At 35.9% G+C, this 24772-nt stretch overlaps 2 protein-coding genes across 2 annotated transcripts; one reads left to right on the forward strand and one right to left on the reverse strand.

Moving 5' to 3' along the window:
- Nucleotides 1-3883: 3883 nt before the first annotated feature.
- LOC143576929 (auxin response factor 6-like) lies at nucleotides 3884-10419 on the forward strand. Its single transcript, XM_077060904.1, has 13 exons — nucleotides 3884-4660; nucleotides 5260-5372; nucleotides 5917-6015; nucleotides 6109-6165; nucleotides 6256-6411; nucleotides 7416-7500; nucleotides 7578-7668; nucleotides 7746-7910; nucleotides 7978-8100; nucleotides 8192-8412; nucleotides 8504-9432; nucleotides 9747-9934; nucleotides 10010-10419. Exons 1-13 carry the CDS (start codon nucleotides 4618-4620, stop codon nucleotides 10209-10211), a joined length of 2472 nt encoding a protein of 823 aa, XP_076917019.1. The 5' UTR covers nucleotides 3884-4617; the 3' UTR covers nucleotides 10212-10419.
- Nucleotides 10420-20064: 9645 nt separating this feature from the next.
- On the reverse strand, nucleotides 20065-23761 carry LOC143576933 (uncharacterized). The gene is made up of 6 exons (XM_077060908.1): nucleotides 23726-23761; nucleotides 22624-22792; nucleotides 21734-22303; nucleotides 20976-21414; nucleotides 20820-20901; nucleotides 20065-20339 (listed from the first exon to the last, which is right to left on the reverse strand). The coding sequence occupies exons 1-6, from the start codon at nucleotides 23759-23761 to the stop codon at nucleotides 20133-20135; spliced, it is 1503 nt and encodes a 500-aa protein (XP_076917023.1). The 3' UTR covers nucleotides 20065-20132.
- Between the last annotated feature and the right edge of the window lie 1011 nt (nucleotides 23762-24772).

Here is a 24772-nt window from a genome sequence, read left to right on the forward strand (position 1 = left end):
TAGACATGTCTTTTCACTCTTTCTTTATATAATACTTTAATACTTATTTCAGTGAACTACGGTTTTCGTCCTGGGCGACTTATCTGTCAACTTTTCCACTATCACCCCAAAAAAACCAAACTCTGCCTTACGTAAAGTTGCCAGAGTACGATTAACCTCTGGATTTGAAATCACTGCTTATATACCCGGTATTGGCCATAATTCACAAGAACATTCTGTAGTCTTAGTAAGAGGGGGGAGGGTTAAGGATTTACCCGGTGTGAGATATCACATTGTTCGAGGAACCCTAGATGCTGTCGGAGTAAAGGATCGTCAACAAGGGCGTTCTAGTGCGTTGTAGATTCTTATCCAAGACTTGTATCATTTAATGATGCCATGTGAATCGCTCTGGTTTGTCCAAATATGCAGTTTTAGTCCAATAGTTTCAAATTTGCAATTTTCTTCCATATGGTTTCGTTTCACTTGCAATTAAACCCGAATTCCCTAATCTCATTAAGTCTAGTCGTTAAACTCACCGTGTGCCTTTCACGTGAGGGACAGTTTTGTTCCTTCTTTTTTTTCCCCCTTTTTCCCCAAATACTCCCCAGCCCCTCACGTGAGGGGGGTTGCGAATTAAGACTGAGGTTTATTTGGGGAGAAAAACGACAAAATTGTCCCTCACGTGAAAGGCACACTGATGAGTTTAACGACCAGACTTAACGAGGTTGAGGAATTCGGGTTTATTGCAAGTGAAATGAAACCATAAGGAAAAAAATTGCAAATTTGAAACTACTGAACTAAGACTGCAGATTTGGACAAACCAGAAGGACGAAAACAGCAGTTCAGTGAAATAAGTATTAAAGTATTATATAAAGAAAGAGTGAAAAGACGTGTCTACCCCTGACTTAACGATTAAATTTAACGGGGTTAGTGATTTGAATGTAATTGACAACAACTGGGAAACGTGGAGGGTCCATATGCAAAAAATAAACTTTTTGAACTAAATTCGCATTATTTGCCAAAACACATGGACGGAAATGGCACTTTAACTCTAAAAAAAATATAGTATGTCTTCTAGAAATATAAATTATAAATCTTTTGTTGGGATTCCTAAGATGGGAGGGATACTTTTGTTTTTTTTCTTTTATTAAACTACCAACAAAAGTCTGGCTATTTGAGGTAATTTAATGACAAAGAATAACCTTATACGTCTGATATTGCAGACAGCGATAGCGATGGGTGGTCCAAACTCATTATCTCATGTTTCGGGAAAACCCACCGCCCTAAAACCCACTACGATAAAACCTAATTGGGATCAGATTTAAACTTGCGTCCTTTAACTCAAATCTTCACTTGATCAATTTTTCTTTAATGTCAGTTGAACTAAAGATTATAGACAAAGTTTCTAAACAATGCTTATCGTGCAATTAGTTACAGAAATTATATAATAATAATAATGGTGATGCGCATCAATTTAAAATGTGCAGTTTTGTGAATGATCAGTAAGTTATAAATAAAGAGAAATATATGTACAATGCATGCTAATTCTTCTGATGGTCTTAGCATGCTTGAAACACATTGCTTTGGATAAATAACGTTCCACTAAAAGTTTCTTTCCATAATGTTTTATTAGGTATGTTTTTATAACGGCAAAATTTTTATTAAAAAGAAATCTGGATAGTAAAACTGTAAGAGACTAGATATGACAGGACATAATTACAAACCGATCAAACCCTCTTCAGAATATTTGCATATGACTTAGTTCCATTGTCGTTGTGAGTCTGAGAATTTCCCCATCTGCTCATGTCTTCTCTTCAGATACATCAACAGTTAGACAAACACTACGGTTCGGTTCTTTAACGTCACGATCAAACCTAGCCACATCTGCGAATATATAAGCGTCTATACATATATTGTAATTATAATTTCACATATAACATAATACACCTGGTCAGGTTATTTTCGTAATAGCTATATACCTAATATTTATTATGAGATATCTATATACAACTTGTCATATTTATATAAGTAATAAGTTTATCTAGGTTGTCAAGCCACGTTAAGCTTGATATGTGAGACTCAAACTCGTTTACTAATTAACGAGCTTCAATTTAGGCTCTATACTCGAACTCCTTTAAACTTGACTCGAATGAAGTTTTTAGCAAGTTGATATCGAGTAACTTACAAGCACTTCGGCTTATCTATATCTTTTACCCTTGGTTTGTATTCAGATTTTCTTATTTGTTATAATCATCTCACAATACTCCTCATGTTGTAGTAAACTATATATTATCTTTCTTATTTTAACTAAAATCAGTTAAAGCTGGTCAAGATATCTTTATTTTTGTAATCCAAAAATGATATTGATGACGTACGATGAATTATGATAAGGAAATTGTTTATTTCAAGTTTAAAAACAAAAACTTTAGATGACTTTTTGACAAGTAGTGATCAATGAAAATCGATGGCACCGCATTAGGACCACACTCCAATCTAACTCTAGATTCTGGGTCCAACAAAATCTGACTTCGTTGTACAACTACGTATACATTACCACCAACACACATTTCACTTTTATATATTTTTTTATTTTTATTTTGATTTAACATAAGAAAGAGGGGTGTAAATCCGTATTACAACACATTAACTTGTTTAACTTGTTTAAATAAATGCATTATACAGATTGTGTATGGGCCAAGGTTTGTGTCTTCGCACAAATAAATATATATCTAGTTCAACCTATAACAAAAATAAGTCTTTTGTATGATATTTTTCAAAGATATACGTGTATGGCTCATTTAATCCGTTTTATTAATATCTGTGAACTCATTTGACAAGTTTGTAAGTTGATTAGAACCTGATAACCCATTTGACTTGTCAAGATAAATGTATTAAATGGATCGTGTAAGAGTTAGGGTTTGTGTCTTAACGAACATAAATGTATAGGGCGTTCACCTCATCACAATTTTCAGTCTTTTTGTATGGTATTTTTCATAGAAACCCGTTTAGGGGATGTTTAACCCCTTCATCCGCTTTCCATGTGTTGGAAATTAGGCCCAAAAACATGAATATAATATTTGATCTCATCTAATATTGTCTCTTTTCTGTTTTATTATAACTCTAAACATAGTCCTAACCAATCTGTTTTTACTAAAATAACCATACTAATCCTACTCAAACTAAACATAAACTTAACATACTCAAACTCAAAACTCAAACTACTACTTTCGAGACTAGATAAACTTGCAAAACATTTATAGACGTTCAAACTATTAATTAAATACTAATTAATTAAATTCTTTCACTTAACCCATTCATCTTTCTTAATAACTCGTTTCAAGATTAACTTCCAACACCATGAACCTTCTTTTGACACGGATGCAACTTGATTACAAATCATCAACCTGTTTAACCCGTTTAGATTAAAAAGTGAAACAATCCATGTATGGGTCACGGTTTGTGCCTTAACACAAATAAATATACATGTCATTCAACTGTCACAAATATTAATCTCCGTATATTATTTTCCTTAAAGAGACTAGTATACGACCACTTTAACATGTTTATCACAACTCACGAACATGTTCATGACTCGTTTAACACATTCGCAACTTCATGACAACCCGGTTGACTCATTCAAATAAATACAAGTAGACATTTTTTATTAGATAATATATAGGTCATGATCATAAATCAATACAATTGAACCCTTTTAAACTTTAATATAATAAAAGATGAGATAGTGAATTTTGTATTTAAGTTCCAGAAAAAGTTTGGCCAAGAAAAAAGTTGAATGGTGGTATTTGATGATTGATTGAGGTGAGATAAAAAGAAAATAAAATAAAATAAAAAATAGAATATAATATAAGAAAAGAAAAGGTACTTGTAACACTACAGTAACAGTCAAGTTGCAGCAAAATAGCAGCAAGCTGAAAACCATTTACAAGAAATCTTATTGAATAACCCTAAAGATCCACCTTTGATCTCATTCAATATTCACACAAAACCACTTTACATATATATATATATTTGCTTGTACCCACAAATCTTGGTTACCATTTAAAGAAACTGAAACCCAAGTGTTTTAGCTTCCAAGATGGTTACTTTTTGAGTTAACTCCATGAATCTTGGTGAAATAGATCTGGGTTTTTATTAGGGCTTATGTTTATGAAGTTTCAAGATTATACAAGCTTGCAAGATTAGGTTTTTTAACTGTTTTAGGTTCAAAGATGGTTGCTTTTTGAGTTAAATCCAAGAATCTTGGTGAAATAGATCTGGGTTTTTGTTAGGGTTTATGTTTATCAAGTTTCAAGATTACAAAAGCTTGCAAGATTAGGTTTTTGCAACTGGGTTGAGGTCTAAAGTGGTTGTTGTAGCTAAATGAGCTGAATTTATTGGTGGGTTTGTATCAAGAATTAAGATTATTGTTGATGCTATTTGGGGTTAGTTTTGGGGGGGAAAGATCAAGATCATATGAAGTGGAAATTGGTTTTGTTTTGTAGTACGACCGGTTTCGGTTGAAGAAAGAAAGATTGTTGGTGAATCTTGAAAGGAAAAGTGGTCCCTTTTTCATAGGTTTAAGGAATTTTGTGAGATTCTTGTTTGTTTATAGAATTTTTCTTGTTTCAAGATCTGAAAATGAGGTTAGCTGCTGTTGGATTTGGTCAGCAGTTGCCTGAAGGTCTGCTTTTTTTTTTCATATATGAAGTCAGCTTTTATTAGTTTATGGTTGGTTTTTAGTCGTATGGCTCATCGTTAAATTCGGCCCGTTTTGATGAAAATTCTGGGCTGGTTTTGCAGTGTATCGGTTTGGCCTTGGTGGCTTGAGCCATTTCTTTAACTTTTTGTATTTTACAAATTTTAAAATAATAAAATGATAAAGATGGTTTATGATTATGATGTGTACTCATAATAACAAATTCCAAAATTTTTATTAAAGAGAGTGTAAATAATAATAGTTCAAAAGGCTCGTTTTGGTTTAAACTGCCAAATCCGACCCATGAACCGGCCCTTTTGGATCTTAAACGGGGAAAACTAGCCGACTTGCTCCGGTTTGTGCTGTTTAGTCTGTTTCAAGTTTCAACGGTTATGAACACTCTTGGAATTTTAGATTAGAGTTTGAAATTTTTTATAAATAGTTAGTGATTCATTATTAATAACTTCCATCATGATTTTTAAGTTTATCTAGATGTTATTACTTATTAGGCTAACATTACTTTATAAATTATGGATTCTTAATCGTGTTAAAAGTTACTTTCTTTTGTGTGATTTTGTTTTCAGGGGAGAAAAGATGTTTGAATTCTGAACTTTGGCATGCTTGTGCGGGTCCTCTTGTTTCCCTTCCGACAGTCGGAAGTCGTGTCGTTTATTTCCCGCAGGGTCATAGTGAACAGGTAGTTCTACCAGACTTTATCTAACCCGTTTTGGGTCTTATTTCAACCCGTTATTCCAGATATCTTTTAACAAAAAAGGTAGCTTAAAACAAGCCCAAATGGACTAAATATGTTATTTCGACCCGTTTGGTTATGGACGGGTCGGCCTGTTTAACTTTTTCTTAAATTTGGACAAAATTGCTTCGGGTCTTATTTTGACCCGTTTACTTATAAGCGGTCGATTCAGGTGCAAAATGTATTATTCTGACCCATTTACTTATGAAAGGTTCGGCCCGTTTAACTTTTTCTAAATTTGAACAAAAATACTATTGGGTAAACCAAATCCATCCCGTATTGTTTATAAGTAAACGGGTCGATTGATGATATCTTTGAACCAAAAAATAGCTTAAAACAAGCCCAAAGGGGCGAAGTGTGTTATATCGCCCCATTTACTTATAAACGGGTCGGCCCATTATTTTTTTCTAAAATTTGAAAAAATTTGCTTCGGGACAACCAAATCCCGTTTGACCCATTGATGTAATGTTTCTAATTGTATCTTTTGTAGGTTGCTGCATCAACAAATAAAGAAGTTGATGCTCATACTCCTAACTACCCGAGCTTGCCTCCACAACTCATTTGTCAACTTCACAATGTCACAATGCATGTAAGCTCGGTCCAGCCTATTAACAATTGTTTTGTAATATTTATTTATTTATTTTTGGATTCCCACAATTATTTTGTAAAAAAATTGCATCAGGCAGATGCAGAGACCGATGAGGTTTATGCTCAGATGACATTGCAACCATTGAACTCCGTATGAACTTCCCATTTTATTGTTTAATAAATGTGTTGAAATTTATTTATAATTCATTTTAGTTTAATCTAGTATATATTGTTTATATAGGAAGAGCAAACAGAGGCGTTTCTTCCGGCGGATTTGGGTGCCCCAAACAAACAACCGACAAATTACTTTTGTAAAACGTTAACAGCGAGTGACACGAGCACTCATGGTGGATTTTCGGTTCCTCGACGTGCAGCTGAGAAAGTGTTTCCTCCACTGGTGAGCTAAAATCTGTTCCAAAATAAATAAAAGTAAAATAAAATCAGTCAATATGATGTGTTTCATCAAGACTAAATTTTGAGCTGGGGCAGCAGTTTTGACCCGTTTATCTTTTATTGGCCGGATTGGGTTGTGAATTATAACTCTTAACATGTCAAATTGGTTGATTCGGGTTGTCGTAAAATTAAAATAGCTTAAAGAAAGCAGGTTAAATGTATAAAACCTCATAAATCAGTTTATTCATAAAAGTATATTATTATTGAAATAATCATATACTGACACTAATTATTATAACTTTTTTTTATGTGAGTTTAGGAAAAAAGTATTTCGGGTCAACTCAATCTGGCCCGACCCGGAACAAATTCACCATATTTTATTCACAACCTAGGCCTGTAACTGAATGAAACGAAAACAACCGGAGTATGTTAATCTTCATTCGTTTAACTTTAACCGAACAAACGTCCGAACACGAACAATTAAACAAACAGGGTTTTCTTGTTTGTGTTTGTTCGTTAAGAAAATTAGCGTGTTCGTGTTCGCTTATGTTTGTTTGCTAACAATATAAACGAATGGTTCGCGAACATAAACGAACGACATAACTGTACATAGATGAACAGACATAATTGAGCTAAAACCAATTAAAAGTAAATATGAACAATAATGTTTTGGGCTTAAAGAGTAATTAAAAGCAAATTAAATTGTGCTGGGCCATAAAATTTAATTGAATATATTAGTGAACGTAAGCAAACGACCTTTAAAAATTGTAACCTTTTGAACGTAAACATCCAGAGATAAACAAATTCAAATGAACGAACCAGACATGTGTTCGTGTTCGCTTGCATAACATAAACAAAGTAACGGTTCACTGAATGTTCGGTTCGTTTACCGGCCTAATTCAACATTTCAACCTGTTTTGAACTGTAACCCGACCCATTCAGCCCACTCGAACATTTAACCATCTCTAGTTTGAGTACAATGACTTAATTTTTGTTTAAAATCTGCAGGATTTCACACAGCAGCCTCCATGCCAAGAACTAATCGCGAGAGATTTACACGATAATGAATGGAAATTTAGACACATTTTCCGCGGTACGCTTGCAACTTGATTCGTTTCACAAATACATGAATCCCGCTTGCAAGTTGATCTATTTTTTACACCATTTCAGGACAGCCAAAGCGCCATCTTCTAACAACGGGTTGGAGTGTTTTTGTGAGTGCAAAAAAACTTGTTGCGGGTGATTCCATCTTGTTCATATGGTAAGCACTTTGCATCTCAACAGTTCAGATTCAGTTTGAGCGCATTAACTGACCAAGAGTGTTTATGATTTACACAGGAATGAGAAAAACCAGTTACTGATAGGAATTCGACACGCGAACCGACCTCAAGCTGTTATGCCGTCCTCGGTTTTATCAAGTGAAAGCATGCACCTCGGGCTTCTTGCGGCTGCTGCACACGCAGCAGCAACTAATAGCCGATTCACCATTTTTTATAATCCAAGGTATTCATTTTATAAAAATTTTATTCAACAAAAACCTGAAAGTTACTAAACCCGACATCCTCTGCAGGGCTTGTCCGTCAGAGTTTGTCATACCGTTGGCAAAGTATATCAAAGCTGTCTATCATACACAGGTTTCGGTTGGAATGCGTTTTCGAATGTTGTTTGAAACCGAAGAATCAAGTGTCCGCCGGTATGTTAATAAAAGTTATGTTAACAAGAATGAACTTTAAGTCGGTTTCTATTATGCGTGTGTGTTTACTTATATTGTATATGTTTTATAGTTATATGGGGACTACAACGGGTATCGGTGATTTGGACCCGGCCAGATGGCCCAACTCACACTGGCGGTCTGTTAAGGTCGGGTGGGATGAGTCAACAGCTGGTGAGAGACAACCTAGGGTTTCACTATGGGAGATTGAGCCGTTAACCACTTTCCCAATATACCCTTCTCAGTTTCCCCGACTCAAACGCCCCTGGCCACCCGGGCTTCCCGCTTTTAACGGTAATTTCCCAAACCTGTAACGGGCTTTTCTCGTTTTTCAAAATATCATATTATGGATAACTAGATATTATTATTTGTTTGTTGGATTTAGGGATGAAAGAGGAGGATTTAGGAATGAACTCGCCATTAATGTGGCTTCGTGGCAACCCGTGTGACCGTGGGTTCAGTTCGCTTAACTTTGCGGGGCTTAACGGGCCAAACTGGCTGCAATCGCCTGATATTTACCAAGCTATGGCTGCAGCCGCACTACAAGAAATGAGAAGTATTGATTCTTTAAAACCATCAAATCCGTTACAGTTTCTACAACACCAGCCCGTTCCAACTGGGTCGGGCCTGGTTGGGCCGGGCCAGGCTCACATGGTTCATCAATCCCAATCTCATCTTCTTTCACAACAATTGACCCACCAGAATCCGTTCTCAATGATCTCTTCGGTTCAAAGTCAAAACTTTACTGAGTCAACCGGGAGCCCGGTTAGTCTTTTGGGCCCGTTTTCGCAAGAAACTTCACAACTTCTTAACATGCCTCGGTCCACCTCTATGTTAACTTACACAGGCTGGCCCGCGAAACGGGTCGCGGTTGACCCACTTCTTGTATCGGGCTCATCACAGTCTCTTCTTCAACAAGTTGAACAGATGGGCCCACCATCACAAATGGGCCTCTCTCATAACACAAGTCTTTCACAAACTGCGGTTTCATTACCTCCGTTTCCGGGAAAAGAGTGTTCGATTGGTCATGAACCGAACACCGATCCACAAACTAATCTTTTATTTGGAGTTAGCATAGACAACCCGAATCTTTTTCTGCACAGTGGTGATGGTGACTCGTTGACCATGCCGTTGACTTCTTCTGGTTATAACATGAGTAATGCGGGAAATGGGTTTTCAATGAATCCGACAATGACAACACCTACTAGTTGTATTGACGAGTCTGGTTTCCTTCAATCACCTGATAATACGGGTCAAACGGTTCAAAATGGTCAAACGGGTCAAACAAACCCACCAAATAGCACGTTTGTTAAGGTGAATATATTTTCTACTCGTAGAATTTTTGCTCTAGCGGTTATGGCTGTAAAAGAGCCTAGCCAGGGTTGGCTCGTTAACAAATCGAGCCGGCTTGTAAAAAGCTCGAGTCAATTCATGGCTGAGTCAATTCATGGCTTGTCAAGCCGCGTCATTTATTTTAATATCTTCTTTTTTACTTATTTATGTTACACACACACACACACACATATATATACATTAACAAAATATTTGAAACATATACTTATAAACGAACCCTAATGTTTATGAACACATATTTTTGGTTTAATTAGTTTTGGTATTGCTAATAACAGGTTTATAAATCGGGTTGCTTTGGGAGGTCGCTCGATATGGGAAAGTTCAGTAGCTATCATGAACTGAGAAGTGAACTGGGTCAAATGTTCGGGCTTGAAGGCCAATTGGAGGACCCAAGATCAGGCTGGCAGCTTGTATTTGTTGACCGGGAGAATGATGTACTTCTCCTCGGTGATGACCCCTGGCCGTAAGTTCCTTGTTTAATAACTTATTTAATAACTTGTTGACCGGGAGAATGATGTTCTTCCCTAAAATCGAACAGGGAGTTTGTGAACAGCGTATGGTGTATCAAGATACTGTCGCCACAAGAGGTGCAGCAAATGGGGAAGCTAGGACTCCAGCAACTTAACTCGGTTCAGACACCAAAACGGTTGGACAATGTCTATGAAAACTATACTCCGAGCCGCCAAGAGTCTATGAGTCTCAGCAACGGGGTTGCATCGGTTGGTTCACTTGAATATTGAACCAACCCGAGCATAGTATGGTGAAATGCTTGATTATAAGCTTTAGGTACTTATAAAACTGTAATTAATATGATCACTTTATATTTATGTATTTGGACTCTAAATGAGCACTTGTTACCTACGTTGTGTATCATGCATTCTAAGGTTTAGGTACTTATGAATTATTGTGTACTTTTTGTGTTGTAGTTTCGGTTTTATATGTTTAGGACGGTCTTCGTCTTAATCAAGGTATGACCACGATTAGCACATTCATGCTAGTTAGCAGTTCGCCAACTTGACATCAAAGCTATCGTCACCGACGTCAATGTTGATATCATTAAACCTCCTAACCCACCACAGTCCACAGGAACTTGCACACTATGTAGTACTATATAATTTGTCTGTCACGAGATGCTCACTTCTTGTAAATAATATTCATAAAGGTTTAAAACTTAAAAGAAGCATATATAATGTAGAGGTAGTCAATAAAGATTTCAAAAATCTATTGTATTTATTATAATTCACCAAATGCTGACAGGCGCAGGAGACTAGTAGCAGTTGACCAGCTAGGCTTTAGGGTTGTTGAAGTGTTGAAAACAGAAAATTGAAAACATACATATATGTTTATCGGGTAAAGTTAAAATATAAAGAAAAACAAAAATAAAAATTGTTAGAAGGGTTTGTAATCATATAAAAAATCCCTTAAAAATAAATTAAAAAAATAATAAAAAAGCAAAACTCAAAATATAAATAAAAAATTAAAAAACTAAAATGTTTTCGCCATCATTCCCGATTAAAAAAAGTTAAAAAAATTGACGAAAAGACACAATGCCAAGATCAAAGACACAATAACAAAAATAAACAAAAGACACAATTATAACTAAATAAAACACAATAGATCGTAAAATATAACACAATGCCGAACAAAATAGAGCACAATGTTGAGTAATAACACAATATAAAGAAAAAAATACACAATGTCAAGCAAAAAAGACACAATTAATGACGAAAATAAACATAAAACACAATGATAAACAAAAAGACACGACGACTTTTTCACTTACCATTGTTTTCTTTATGAGAACGAGAAAGACGGTGAAAACATTTTTGTGTTTTTATTTTTTTTTGTTTTTTATTAAATTTTGAGTTATGATTTATTTATTTATTTTTTTTAATGTTTTTAGGGGTTTTTGTATGTGGCTACAAATTCTTTGCATCATTCTCATTTTTGTTCCTCTTTATAGAATAACTTGACCCTAAGTTTATAATCATAAAAAAAAAGTAATTTAAGAAAAAAAACGAGTTGGAATGAATTGGTTCACAAAAATGTGTTACATCTTTATCATAATGTTATAAAAATTCATAAAAGTGCATAAACCATGAGTCACAAGAAATATATCATTTTTTGGTGTGAAAAAATCATAAACAAGAAGTTACATGAACAACTTGAATTAGAATCACGAGTAATGAAAAGTCATCTTTTAGCAATGAGGTCTGCTATAGATACACCACTTAAGTCCATTACACACCATTCTCTCATCTAATCATAGGCTTCATACGCAACGTATGCTGATATACGAAGCGTATGGAATAATAACTTAAGTTAGTCAAATCAAGGAAGACATACGATCATATGGAAAACCATATGAGTCATATGCTATAGAAACTATACGAGTCATATTCTTTTGTATACAGTTCGTATTATATGGAAGACGAGACGTATAAGATTTCGTACGAAGCATGTAAATCTAACATAACCATATGAACCGTATAAAAAAGAATACAAATCGTATGCATGTAGGTTTTTGAAAAATCATGAAAAGTAATCTATACGAACTGTATAAGAAATAATACGAAACGTATGACGAAGAATCTTTAAAATTGTACAATTACTTTTGCAGGAAGCGTGACACGTGTTTCAACATTTAATCCATCAATCTATCACTGATATTTATGTGTAATCGATTCTTTGACCATATTGTAAGACGAATATCAGGTATAAAAAGATTCTCTCAAACATATAAATTGTGTGATCTCATAGGTTTTTTTACCCACTTATTTCTTTGAACGAGATAAATCTAACAATGAAGTCTGTGTATATTTTACTCACTTCTTTCTCCCCCTTCATCCCTTCCAAATGTTGTTAAAATTATTACCAGCCTAAATTTATTTTTCCAACCACATTGATAAATTTCGTTGATGAAATGCATAATTTTGAAGAAAGTTTTGTGGAATCCGATGAATCTTTCGCCACCGTTTTTGTGGAATCTGTTCATTTTTTCGCAACCGAACAGGTATAGGTTTTCTATTCGTGTTTGTATTACGTTATCATGTTATTAACAAAAATGAATCTTATTTTAGGTGTTTATGTGGTTCGATGAGTTGAAGCAATGGGCGTACAACACCGGACTTAACAATGGCTACGTGATAGTAACCCAAAGGTCTAAGACAAATGTTGTTGGCGACAAGAACAAGGTGTTTCTTAAATGTGATCGTGGTGGTGTATACAAGGGGAAGGCAACTGTCAGACTCGCTGGTACCAAGAAAATCAACTGTCCATTTCAGTTGATTGCAAAGTACCACAAAGAGGAAGATGGTTGGAAACTAAAAGTTGTGTGTGGTACACATAATCATCCTGCTGCTATATATATATATGGAAGGTCATGAATTTGCAAAGAGGTTGAACCCTGCGCAAAAAATTTTGGTTAAGGATCTGACAAACCAGAACGTGGATCCCCAAAACATTATATCAATAATAAGAAAGCAGGACCCTCGTTGTGCGTCTACGTTAAAAAACGTATACAACGAACAACAAAGGCAACGAGTATCCCTCCAAGGTAATAAGTCTCCGATGCAGGTTCTTTTCACACTCCTGGCTAATGCTGGTTACCTTCAAGAGCATGAGGTAAATGAATCCACCCACAAGTTGGAGAGGCTATTCATCATTCATGAATTATCGTTCCCGGTTTGGCGTGCATTCCCGCATGTGTTGTTCATAGATGCAACATATAAGACAAATGGGCACGGTTTGCCATTTGTTGAGATTGTAGGTGTAACTTCTACCCGTAAAACCTTTTGTGTAGCTTTCGCTTTTATAAGTGATGAAACAGAAGATAGTTACACGTGGGTCTTAAGCTAACTAAAAAGAACGCTGGACAAGTGTATGCAGCCACGTGTCATACTAACAGACAGGGAGTATGCTTTGATTAATGCATGCCAACGGCAATTCCCAGACGCTGAAATGTTACGGTGTCGATTTCACATATATCAAAATATTCCCAAGCACCACAAGCAAAGTTTTCCACTTGAGGAAGACTGAGTGGAGAGTGTTGCTCAATTCTCCCACCAAGGAGTCGTACCTTTACCATTGCCAGCGACCTGAAGAAAAGTACTCTTCAAGCCACCCAAGTAAGTCTTAATTCTATTCACCGTGTTGTTTACATGTTACTGTTAATTGAGGCGTAACCAATTGTGTTTACAATTACAAGACTATTTCCTTACCTATATGATACATGGTTAAAGCCTAGCAAAGAAAAAATTGTGTCTGCATGATACACGGTTGTTTGACATAATTCTTCCAGCCTGCAAGGAACTTTGTCTTGAGTTCCTTAGTACCTTTTCATTCAATCCGTTTGATGATTTGCATTATAATAAAACAGTTTGTTTTAGAATGAACAAGGGCCAACAAGAGTTGTCATTAGCAAAATTTGGCATGCTTATGGGGTTATACACGACAGAAGAGGTTGAGACAACAATGTTTACCGATGGGTTGAGGGACATAACTCGCCAACAAATGATAAAGTTTTGGCCTAATATAGGTTATCGTGAATTTGTAGGAGTTGGAGGTATGAAGCAACGAGTAACGATGATCACAAAACCATTTAATAGGTACCTACAGAGGGTGATCGCATCTACGGTTTGTGCTCGTTACAGGGGTCAAGAGTGGTGCACTAAACGTGATTTATACCATCTTTATTGTTTGCTGACCCCAGCTAACTACAATCTAGCGTATAGCATGGCCATGTATTTCAATTCTTATAAAGTAAGGAAAGGCACCGGCAGCATTTGTGGCGAGCCATACATTACAAAGATTGCATAATCTTTGGGTTATACAAAAGATATAATGTGGTTGTCCTCCATGACTGTGTTCCCTCTGAATGAACTCGACAAGAACACAGTTACACTCATGCTTATTTCCGAGGTTTATCCCGATGGTGGTCTGCAGTGGTCCTTGCGGCCAGGACTTTTGTGGTTTCCGGGACAGATGCTAGAGGTGGAGGAGCGGGATATAATAATTTCAGAGCTGTTGGCGGCTCAAAACCAGGGGTTGGGGAGCGGTCAGGTATATCGTGAGGCAGTATTTAATTATATTTTAATACTAACGGTTGAAAATAAACCTTTTTTATGTACAGGTTCATGGGCCAAATGCCGGTCAGGAGCAGTCGCTTGTGTAGGGGCATATGAAGGGACACGGACATGTATATGATCAAACATAAATTGTTAAAATTTAGATGTAAACCAAATAAAACCAAACCAAGTTACTATTTAAGGTTTACTTTAAATGTTATAAATCTAATTTATAATATTGTTCAAATTGTTGTTCAAAACTTTCTTGCATTTAAATAAAACGGTTATTTATCTGTTTTACATTTAAATATGTATGTGATATAATATTGTTCAAAGGTTATTTGTCGGGTTTTGGGTTTTCCCATCGGGTTCGAGTTTCACTGTCATCCCTACTTACATTGCCATCCTAACGTTTATGTACTTGTTCAGGGATCACGTGTCGATGAGGGGCAGTCGCATGGCAATACCGGGACGGTGAATCAGGACATGCGATTAATTAATATGGAACAACGTATGATAAGGATGGAGAGGATGATAGAGTGGTTGGTTAGAGACAGGAACGGTCCCACTGATGATGTGTCATTATGTGATACCCCGGCTCCGCCAAAGGAGTCACGACCGCAGGAGGAGTCGAGCTTTCATGATGTTGGTGATGACGATAGTGATGATGTAGGTGATGATGATGCTAGTTGTGTTGGTGTTGATGTTGGTGATGATGATGATAGTGTAAGGCCCCGTTACCGGTAACCCTACTTTCGTGTTGGATTTACTCATAAACACAGTTCTAAATATCAGAGTTAATTAAAACATTTACGCGGAATATAAAACTTTCATAAAACATTACAATATTTCATAACTTGTCTCAAAACGTCCTTTGTCTTTCACATTAAAACATTAAAATTAAAACATCGTAAGTCTTCAGATGCCAGGCTCTTATTCTTCTGCCATGTGTCCCCGCTCAAGCCCGCTGTCTCATCCTACTCACCTGCGTGCATACTAAAAGTCAGCTACGCTGAGTGAGTTCTAGTTAATCACATAATCATACAATACATTCTTTACATTTCATACTTAACCTCTTAACTTTCTTTCATATACACTTAAGTGCTTTTACTTTCATTGTTACCTTCATACTTTCTTTACATACATAATCATACGTTTTAAAGAGCTTTTCGCCCTATAACCTCACAGATATTATAAGGGTCTGGTCCCTAGTTTTCGAATATTAGAATGGTTCGATTCCCTAACATCACAGATATTATAAGGGTCTGGTCCCTACCATCACAGATATTATAAGGGTCTGGTCCCTAGTTTCGAATATTAGAAGGGTTCGATTCCCTAACATCACAGATATTATAAGGGTCTGGTCTCTAACATCACAGATATTATAAGGGTCTGGTCCCTAGTTTTCGAATATTAGTAGGGTTCGATTCCCTCTTCGTTACCATACATTATACCCCGAGTATTTTTAGGGCTCGGTACCCTTTTCGTAGCCATACAACCATACATCATACCTCGAGTATTATTAGGGCTCGGTACCCTTTTCGTAACCATACAACCATACATCATACCTCGAGTATTATTAGGGCTCGGAACCCTTTTCGTAACCATACGACCATACATCATTATTTCCTTCTTTTATTATCTCTATCACGTTCATACGCATAAGCATTCATATTATACTTACCTTATACATAGCATTACAACATGACAGTACGTGCAATATTCGAAGATCGTTCACGTACCATCAAGCAATCATTCTTACATAACACATATATCACATAGGGCATACACTTATCACTTAGGATAAATGTATTAACAACACATCAAGTATGCACACAGCCCCGAAAACATAACAAGGAATGGGGCTAGAAACTCACCTGAACACGGTTACGTTCACCGTTAATCGTAATTCCTTTCTTCAGTTGTGCACGGCTGACTGTATAACAAGTATACGTATCAATTAACTATCACTTCTCATAATGTATGTCTATCTTTATATGACCCACAACGAACGGGGGTCCGGGGGCAGCGCCCCTGGCAGCGGGGTCTAGGGGCGGCAGCCCCTAGCAGGGTCCAAGGGGCAGAGCCCCTGGCTGGGGTCGAGCTGCCAGGTCAGCTTGGAAAAATTTTATTTCCATTAACTGTCTTAACACATTTTTCATTAGATTTTTAGTTTACTTCCTAATCGAACTTGGCTTTAGGCGAAGTTAAACCTTAGGCGAACTTAGCTTTAGGCGAAGTTAAACCTTAGGCGAACTTAGCTTTAGGCGAAGTTGTCATCAGGCGAACTTGGCTTTAGGCGAAGTTGTCATCAGGCGAACTTGGCCTCATGCGAAGTTGTCATCAGGCGAACTTAGCTTGCAGGCGAAGTTCATCAGGCGAACTTAGCTTGCAGGCGAAGTTCATCGCTTTGAAGGCGAAGTTGCCCAGATGCAGGCGAAGTTGCCCAGACAGCCGCTGTTCGGTTTCTTTCCAGCATTTTAAGCGATTTTAACACCCTTGCTATGGTTCAATATCACCCACTACGCTTCCCGACCATTTTCGGTTGCTTATACACTAAAAAGCTTGGATCTTTAAACTTCAAAGATCAAGAATCATACCTTTTTGGGCTTGTTTGGATCTCGTTTACTTGCTAGTACACTAATCTCTCTCTCTCGGACCTGCCCGACTCTTCCCTTGGCTCGGCCGGCCGGCGGCGGTATGTGTGTGGTGTGTGTGTGTTTTGGGGTGTTAGGGAGTTTGGTGAAAATGAAGATATTTTGGGATTTTGGGGGTATTTATATCCCTGAAATCCCATTCTCATTTAACCCATCTCAATTAATCCACGTCCAAGACCCGCCCCCTACCCGATATTAATTAATTACGCGAAATCACTAAACATAACTTCCTTTATTCATCATTAAAATTTTTAGGATGTTACAGATAGAGGTGACAATGATGATGATTTTGGTTATGAAGGTAGTTTTGGTGATGGTAGTGACGAGGATCTTGGTTTATGATGATACCTAGTATGATAAATGCACAATTTAGCTATTATGGTTTATCTTTTAAAGTTGACACACGTAAACGTTATCTTTTTTGTTGTATGTGTTGATTCTAGTAATTTGGATGGATGTAGTAGTATTTTCCTTTTCCAACTATGTTGGGGTTTGATGAATGTTAATGTTTATATTTTTATGTATTTGTTATACAACTATGTGAGTTTAGTACTTAGAAAAATTTTCATGATTTCGTATTTTTTAGGTCAAACCCAAAACCGACCCAACTATGTGAGTTTAGTACTTAGAAAAAATGGATGCAGTGTTGTAAAACTCGGCCTAGGCGGCCGAGTACTCGGCGCTTAGGCGCTCCTCAGTACTTCACTGCACTGCTTTTCTTCTCTAAGGTCAAAAAACTCGGAATCGGCCCTAGGCGGTCCAACTTGGTCCTAGGTGGGCCAACTCGGACCTAGGCGGCTCTACTCAGGCTAGGCGGTCCAACTCGGTCTTAACAAAATGTTGACTTTTATTAGAAAACTAAATTTCTCCAAGAGCCCACCACTGCTTTTTTTTCCTTTTCACGCTAAGACGCCGCCTAATTTCTGTTCTAAACTCGCAACCACCATTGTTATCATCCGATTTGAAGTTCTAAACTCGCAAACCTCTTATTTAAATACGATTGAGGTACATCTTTCATCAACTGAGACATGTTCTTGAACTAATATGTACATGTTATTGATTATTTTTTGTATTTTTCATTTATATTTTGTATAATATTTAGTAAACTTTTCATATTTGACATATATATAATCTCCAAAAATGAATTTCTTTATAAAATACCATGTCCGAGTACTCCCCGAGTACACCCCGCCTAGACCGAGTACACTCAACTCCTTAGTCAACCGCCCTGGGAGCGCCTAACGACTTTTGCAACCTTGAATGGATGTAGTTAAAGTTTACTGATGCATATAAAAGTTTTTGATATTATAAACATTAAACAACAACGTTGTCAACTAGTTAACGTACCCTAATATATACTTTGACGATAAATAATATTATTTGACGTTTTGCTTAAAGAATCTGTTACAATAAATGTACTAGACTTTTATATCTTTATTATTGTGTTTGTTTTAGACGGATGTTATAAGGAAAACTTATTTTGTTACACATTCAAATACGAACTGTATACATTTTAGATGATTCGTATTTAAGCTATACAAAATGGATCCTTTTTATACGAAGCATTTATTACTTTTACTTAAAAGTTGTTCATATGAATCGTATGCTTTTCATATTATTCGTATTGTTTATGCAAAAGCCATATGAACCGTATAACATACGAAGCGTATGACGTCTGAAAAAGTATTTCAGCATACGGGTCATATGCTGAGTATACGAAACGTATATTGAATGGTGTGTAAATAAAGCCTAGTTAATAAGCTAGATGGTGTGTGAATAGAATTTGCCTTAGCAACAGGATACGAAACATAGGTACTCAATCAAGGTATCATTGTTATATTAACTATTACTTTTTTTGAACGACCAATTTACTTTTTTTTGAATGGCAAATTGGCTATTTCTTAAACTCCTAAACACCTATATATATATATATATATAACACCACCACAGCCCAGGTTCGATCCTGGGCATCCACCAAAGAAGGGAATCCCTCCTACCACTAGACCAATTTATTAAAACACAACGGGAGTAGCAAGCACTTAGCCCCAAGAGTACAAATTACAAATTTACAAGTTACAACAAATTATTAGTTGCATCAATCTACCTGTTTAAAACTTATTCCACGTTTTGTTTATCAAGTACATAAAAAATATAATTTTTTTATGGATAATCCTAAAAACGATTTCCGTGATGAAATTTTGAAAAACGTAGTCAAAGGGCATTGTAGGCGGTCAAAAAAGGATTTTTAAAAAATCATTAAATATCTTTTGTTGAATTTACAGCAGCCCACATGCCTCCCATTCTTTCACACTGACCACTACCCTAAAAGGGACCATTCTAAGTATCTGCCCGTTAATCTATAAATAATATTAAAACATTTTATTTCATTTTAATTTATTTTATTTTTTCTCCTCTAAAATTATACATATAACTTTTAATTTATTTACCATAACTATCGGCTTTATGCCTTTACCCTCTTTAGTTTTATTGCACTAGAATATTATAAGAATAAATAAAAAAAAATACTTTTCTATATGTAACAAAATGAACAAAAGTAATTGTTATTATGCCACGCTAAAATTCATTTGTACCATATCCTTCCTGATATATATATGGTTTGGATCAAATACAAATGAAATTAACGAGCTAAACGTGAGAATCAAGTAGAGTAATTATAAATGCAAGTATTACATTAACATTCCCCTATATTCATCCCGATATATATAAATATAACTGTTAAAAAGGTATTTTATATGTGTATAATTTTGAATATAATTTGGTTTTGCTTCAATTGGTTTCAACTTTCAAATTCAGTTCAAAATTTTCAGATGACCAGAATAACTCTTAACACTAGCAAAAATTTCCAAACTAGATATTATATAGAAATTTAAGTCAAGCAAAACCACAAACTACCAGACCAGACTAGTTACACACTATTTCATGACCAGCCACAACAGCTGTTAGGAGACGATGGCGGAATGCGGCCTGTTTGTCGGATGTATTCCGCCTGTGCAGCCGCCCGTGCTGCCTGCTTACTTCTCTGGGCTTCCGCCGCCGCCATTTTTTTCTCTGATTTCTGCCTTGCCAATGCAATCTTTTTCAACATCTTTGCTTGTGCATGAGCTCTCCTTTGTTCAATTTCAGCCTGAACATAAATAAATACCAACTACTTTATGAGTACAATTTTACCTTCCACTATGCAAAAGTTAACTTAGTAACTTATGATCTTAACAACTGTTTCGGTTTCTTGTATGGGTTCTGTTCAGTTTTACCAGTTTGGTTGAAATTTTTGGGCCAAAAAAAAATGGTCCAAAACAATGAATTCAGGCCTAATTCTTTTTGAAAATTGATCATTAAGTGATTATTATACATTTGGGCTATTTATTAAATTTTTATAAATTACTTAACATTCAAAATTGAAAATGAAAGTTCATAAATTTGGTTCGTTTCTGGGTTTTAGTTACATGCAAAATGAAACCAAACCAAAAAAATTCGATTTTTAGGAAAACATAAAACCAAACTATCGATTTTTGTTTGGGTTCGGCTGTTTCGATTTTTTCAGTTACAGATCAGGTTTGCCAACCCATGATACCATTTAAACAAGAAAATCACTAATCAAATTTACCTCTATTCTTCTCATTTCAGCTTCAAGTTTGGCCTTCTGTTGACTCTCCCATGCTTGAATTTTGATCTCTTCACGTACAAAGCTAAACACAACAATTCAACCACAGTTAAACGAGACAAATCTAAAAAAAATTACTAAAAATGAACAAATAAATACCTTGCATTGTGCTTAGATTTCTCAGCATCCTCCCACGCAGCAGCCCGTTTCTCAAATTCAATCCTCAAAGACTCTTCAGCCGCGTTCTCTTTCTCACGTTCAACATGCGATGTTTTCTTTTCGGTATCTTCTTTACTAGCCCAAGCAGCAATGTTCATCTTCCCGAGCTGCATCCCAAGGTGTAAGATCTCTTTTCGGGTCCTAAGTTTGACTTCTTGATCAGTCAACTCTTTTGGGTTGACCGAGCAGTCACTAACCGTGTGTTGTACAGGTGTGGTTGTTGGTCCACCTCTAGGTGTAGATGGAATTGAAGAATTTGGACTACGAAGTGGCGTTGTGGACCCCACGGGTGTCGATGTCATTGACGGTTCTTGACTTGGGATCGGAGTCATTTCGGTCCCCATGTCGCGCATTGAAACAGCTCTAACTTCGTGACAACCTATTTTATAATCAATACTTGTTAGATATATTTATTCATGATTCATGCAAAAAACATAAACTAGTATTGTAACAATATATTTCTTCAATCACTAATTATTAGTTTATTACCTGTTTTATCCTCATGTTACATTTATATTTTCCAAATTTATGTAAAAACATTAGCATTGTAACAATATAGTTTTCTTTAAACACATTTAGCAAGCTAATTATCACCTGTTTTATCCACAAGGTAGATATATTTTCCAAGATTTATGCAAAATCATAAATTAGCATTGAAACAATAGAGTTTAAATCATATTTAACAAGCTAACTATTACCTGTTTTATCCTCATTTGAACCTTCGCCACACGATGAATCCCTGGTGTCAATTTCTTTTAGATCTTTACTTTCAAGACATGTATCGGTTGGCTCGCTCGCTTCATTTGTTTGACCGGAAACGGGGTGTGGATTAGAGGGTGTAAACGAAAACTTGTCTGGGCCCGTTTGTAACATGGGTTGACTAAAGTCAACCCGTTTAATGGAAGGCTCAGAAGAACCTTTACTCACATTTACAGTCCCTCCCCGGTTAACTCGGTTTTGCATAGTGTGTTTTGGATTATGAGTCTGAATAATTTGCTTATTCATTATCCACTTTTCAGCATCATTCCATTTTGAAGACATGGGTCTCAACAAGGATCTTGAAATGGCATTATGCGTTAATCTCTCGGCTTTATGAAACTCGAAGCTGGATGAGCTGGCATTGCTATCATAATCAAGATTATCATCTTCTAATGATCTTACTGGATGAACCGAACTTGAATTACCACTATCCGTTTTTTGAAACTGGTGCGGTTTCACACGACTTTCTTTATTATCGAATGTTACAGATGAAATCCCCATGCTAGAAACTGCAGTTTCAGGCCCACAAATGCATATTTATGATTCAAAAACTTATTAAGCATATGTCAATGTCATTGTTGTTTAAAAACAGTAGGAATTTGCATTCATGGAAAGCTTATCTTTGGCTTGTAAAATACACTTTACTAAAAGGTAAAGATGATGATGACATCAATCCAAGATGGTCCACATTGTTATGGAGTGTTTGGATACACTTTTTAACATTACAAAAACTATAATTAGTTAACACTCAAATTTCTATAATTTCAAAGTTTAAAGCTAACAATTAAGTAAAAGATTAACTGTTTAAAGACAAATTTGAACTGCATACCTTCATCATCGAAAACTCCAGAGTTTGAAGATAACAAGCTGCTGTTAACAAACTCGGCATCTTCGAGTTTAGCAGAAGATGTTCTTGCTGAATTGTTTTTTGATCCTCCATCTTTCTTCCTCTGGCCCATCAATTTCATTCTCAATTTACTTGGAGATATTATCCCAACCTACAATTCAATTAAACCAGCAATAAATCAATAACAAAATGAACACATTATGAACTTCAAATCACAAACTAACCGGACTACAATAAGAGAATTCTTTTAAAGATTTTCAAATCTTCAATTGCTTGAATCAATTTTTGATCGAGCATTGTTTACAGAATATACGGCTGTAAACGAGTCGAGCCAGCATGAGTTCGAGCTCGAAATTAAACAAGGCAGCTCGGCTCAGCTGGAACTCGAGCTTGAAGTTAAACAAGCCTAAGAGCGAGCCAACGAGACGAGCTTGGCTTGATCTCGGTTCGGTTACAAAAATGAGCCTGCTTGGCTCATGTTCATGTTGTTTCAAATCAAGTTTTTTTAGCTAGCTTTATTCGAGCTTTTATCAAGTGAGCTATGAGCCACAGCCACGACCAAACACAATTGGTATCGGTACCGGTATTTGTTTTTTCAATGGTACCGGTACCAGTACTGAACCGAAAAAATCGGTATAGCACTCGGTATAAGGTTTTACTTGTTTTCCGTATCGGTATTTTTTGGCACTGTACCGATCTCATCCCATTATGAGCTACAAATCACAAAGTAACTAACCGGATTAAAATAAGCAAAACCGATAAACGATCTACAAATAATCAATTAACCGGATCAAATTACCAGAAGAAGAAAGATGAACATATGAAATTTCAAACGAGTTAAACCTGATCTGAATCAAATAATCCATAACACAATTGAACAAATGCAATACGAGCTTCAAATGACAAACAGAATAATAATAAGCCTTCAATCTGTAATTGAATCTGATATGTTGTATGGCGATTGATTGATTGCGTGTATAATATAATATATGATGAACAGAAACAGAGGCTACTGATTCCATGGACTGACTGACTAACTGGTGAAATTATTTGTTTGAGTGGAATTGAGAAGAGTAGTAAGTACCTGAAGCTTGTGATTATGAATCCTTTCGTACTCCATTAGTAAATAAAAATCAACAGTACAGAGGAATGAGATAAAATGAAATAATTTGGTCTGAAATTTTGAAGCTGGTGGTGAAATGAAGGAAATGAGAAGAAAGCTTACACACAGAAATAGACTCCCAATTATTATTATTACAAGGATATTGGATTTTAATAATCCCAACTTTCACCTTTTGGTCGGTGGTTAGCCCATTCAAATGTAATTTCTAGCAATCCCAACTTTCAATATATTTTCCTACAACAATCCCCCGTTAAAAGAACTTTAACACTGTTAGTGTTTGCTGAGCTGGACGGATGACGTGTAATGTGGACCCGCTGATGTGTAAATATATTATATTTATCATTGTATTTAACATGTGGAAACACACAACCCTTTTAACACCTCAACATAAACATTGACGATCGATCACTGAACCCTAATCTCTATCCCTCTCAAGCTTCAATTAGAAACCCTAAAACTTAAAGCCATTGACTGAACCATTTGAATCAATGAATCGACCGAAGAAATGAACTCATCTTCTACATCATCGTTTTCTACATTTAAAGGCAATAGAAACCCTAAAATCTTCAAAGTAGATTTGGGTGGAAATGTCTATTGCAATCACGATATTTGAAGATATGAAGATGCAAAATTTGAAGTTGGAAAATATGATATTGCAAGAAGAGAACAAAAAATTGAGAGAGCATTTACTAAAAACAAAGTCCAACAGGATGGATCAATATGTTTTAGGTTTAGTAATTGTTGTTTTGGTAATAGGGTGGTTATTTTAGTGAGAGCTATGGTTAATGAATTTTTTTTGTTACTAATGTATGGTTGTTCAAATTGCTGTACTAAAACTATGGTTATTAATTAAATTTTCGTTGAATCTTTTGTTGCTTGAATTGTTGCAAAGAACTTAGATTAATACAAATTTAATGATGTTACAAAGAATTTTATCACTTATTCTAAAGTTTGAACATCTGAGAATCCAACTTTTGAACATCATATTCAAATGACTTTTTGAGCCAT

This window comes from Bidens hawaiensis, unplaced genomic scaffold, assembly GCF_021521415.1.
Source record: "Bidens hawaiensis isolate Kalapana, Puna unplaced genomic scaffold, B.hawaiensis_p1.1 tig00028346_1, whole genome shotgun sequence".
Taxonomy (NCBI): domain Eukaryota; kingdom Viridiplantae; phylum Streptophyta; class Magnoliopsida; order Asterales; family Asteraceae; genus Bidens; species Bidens hawaiensis.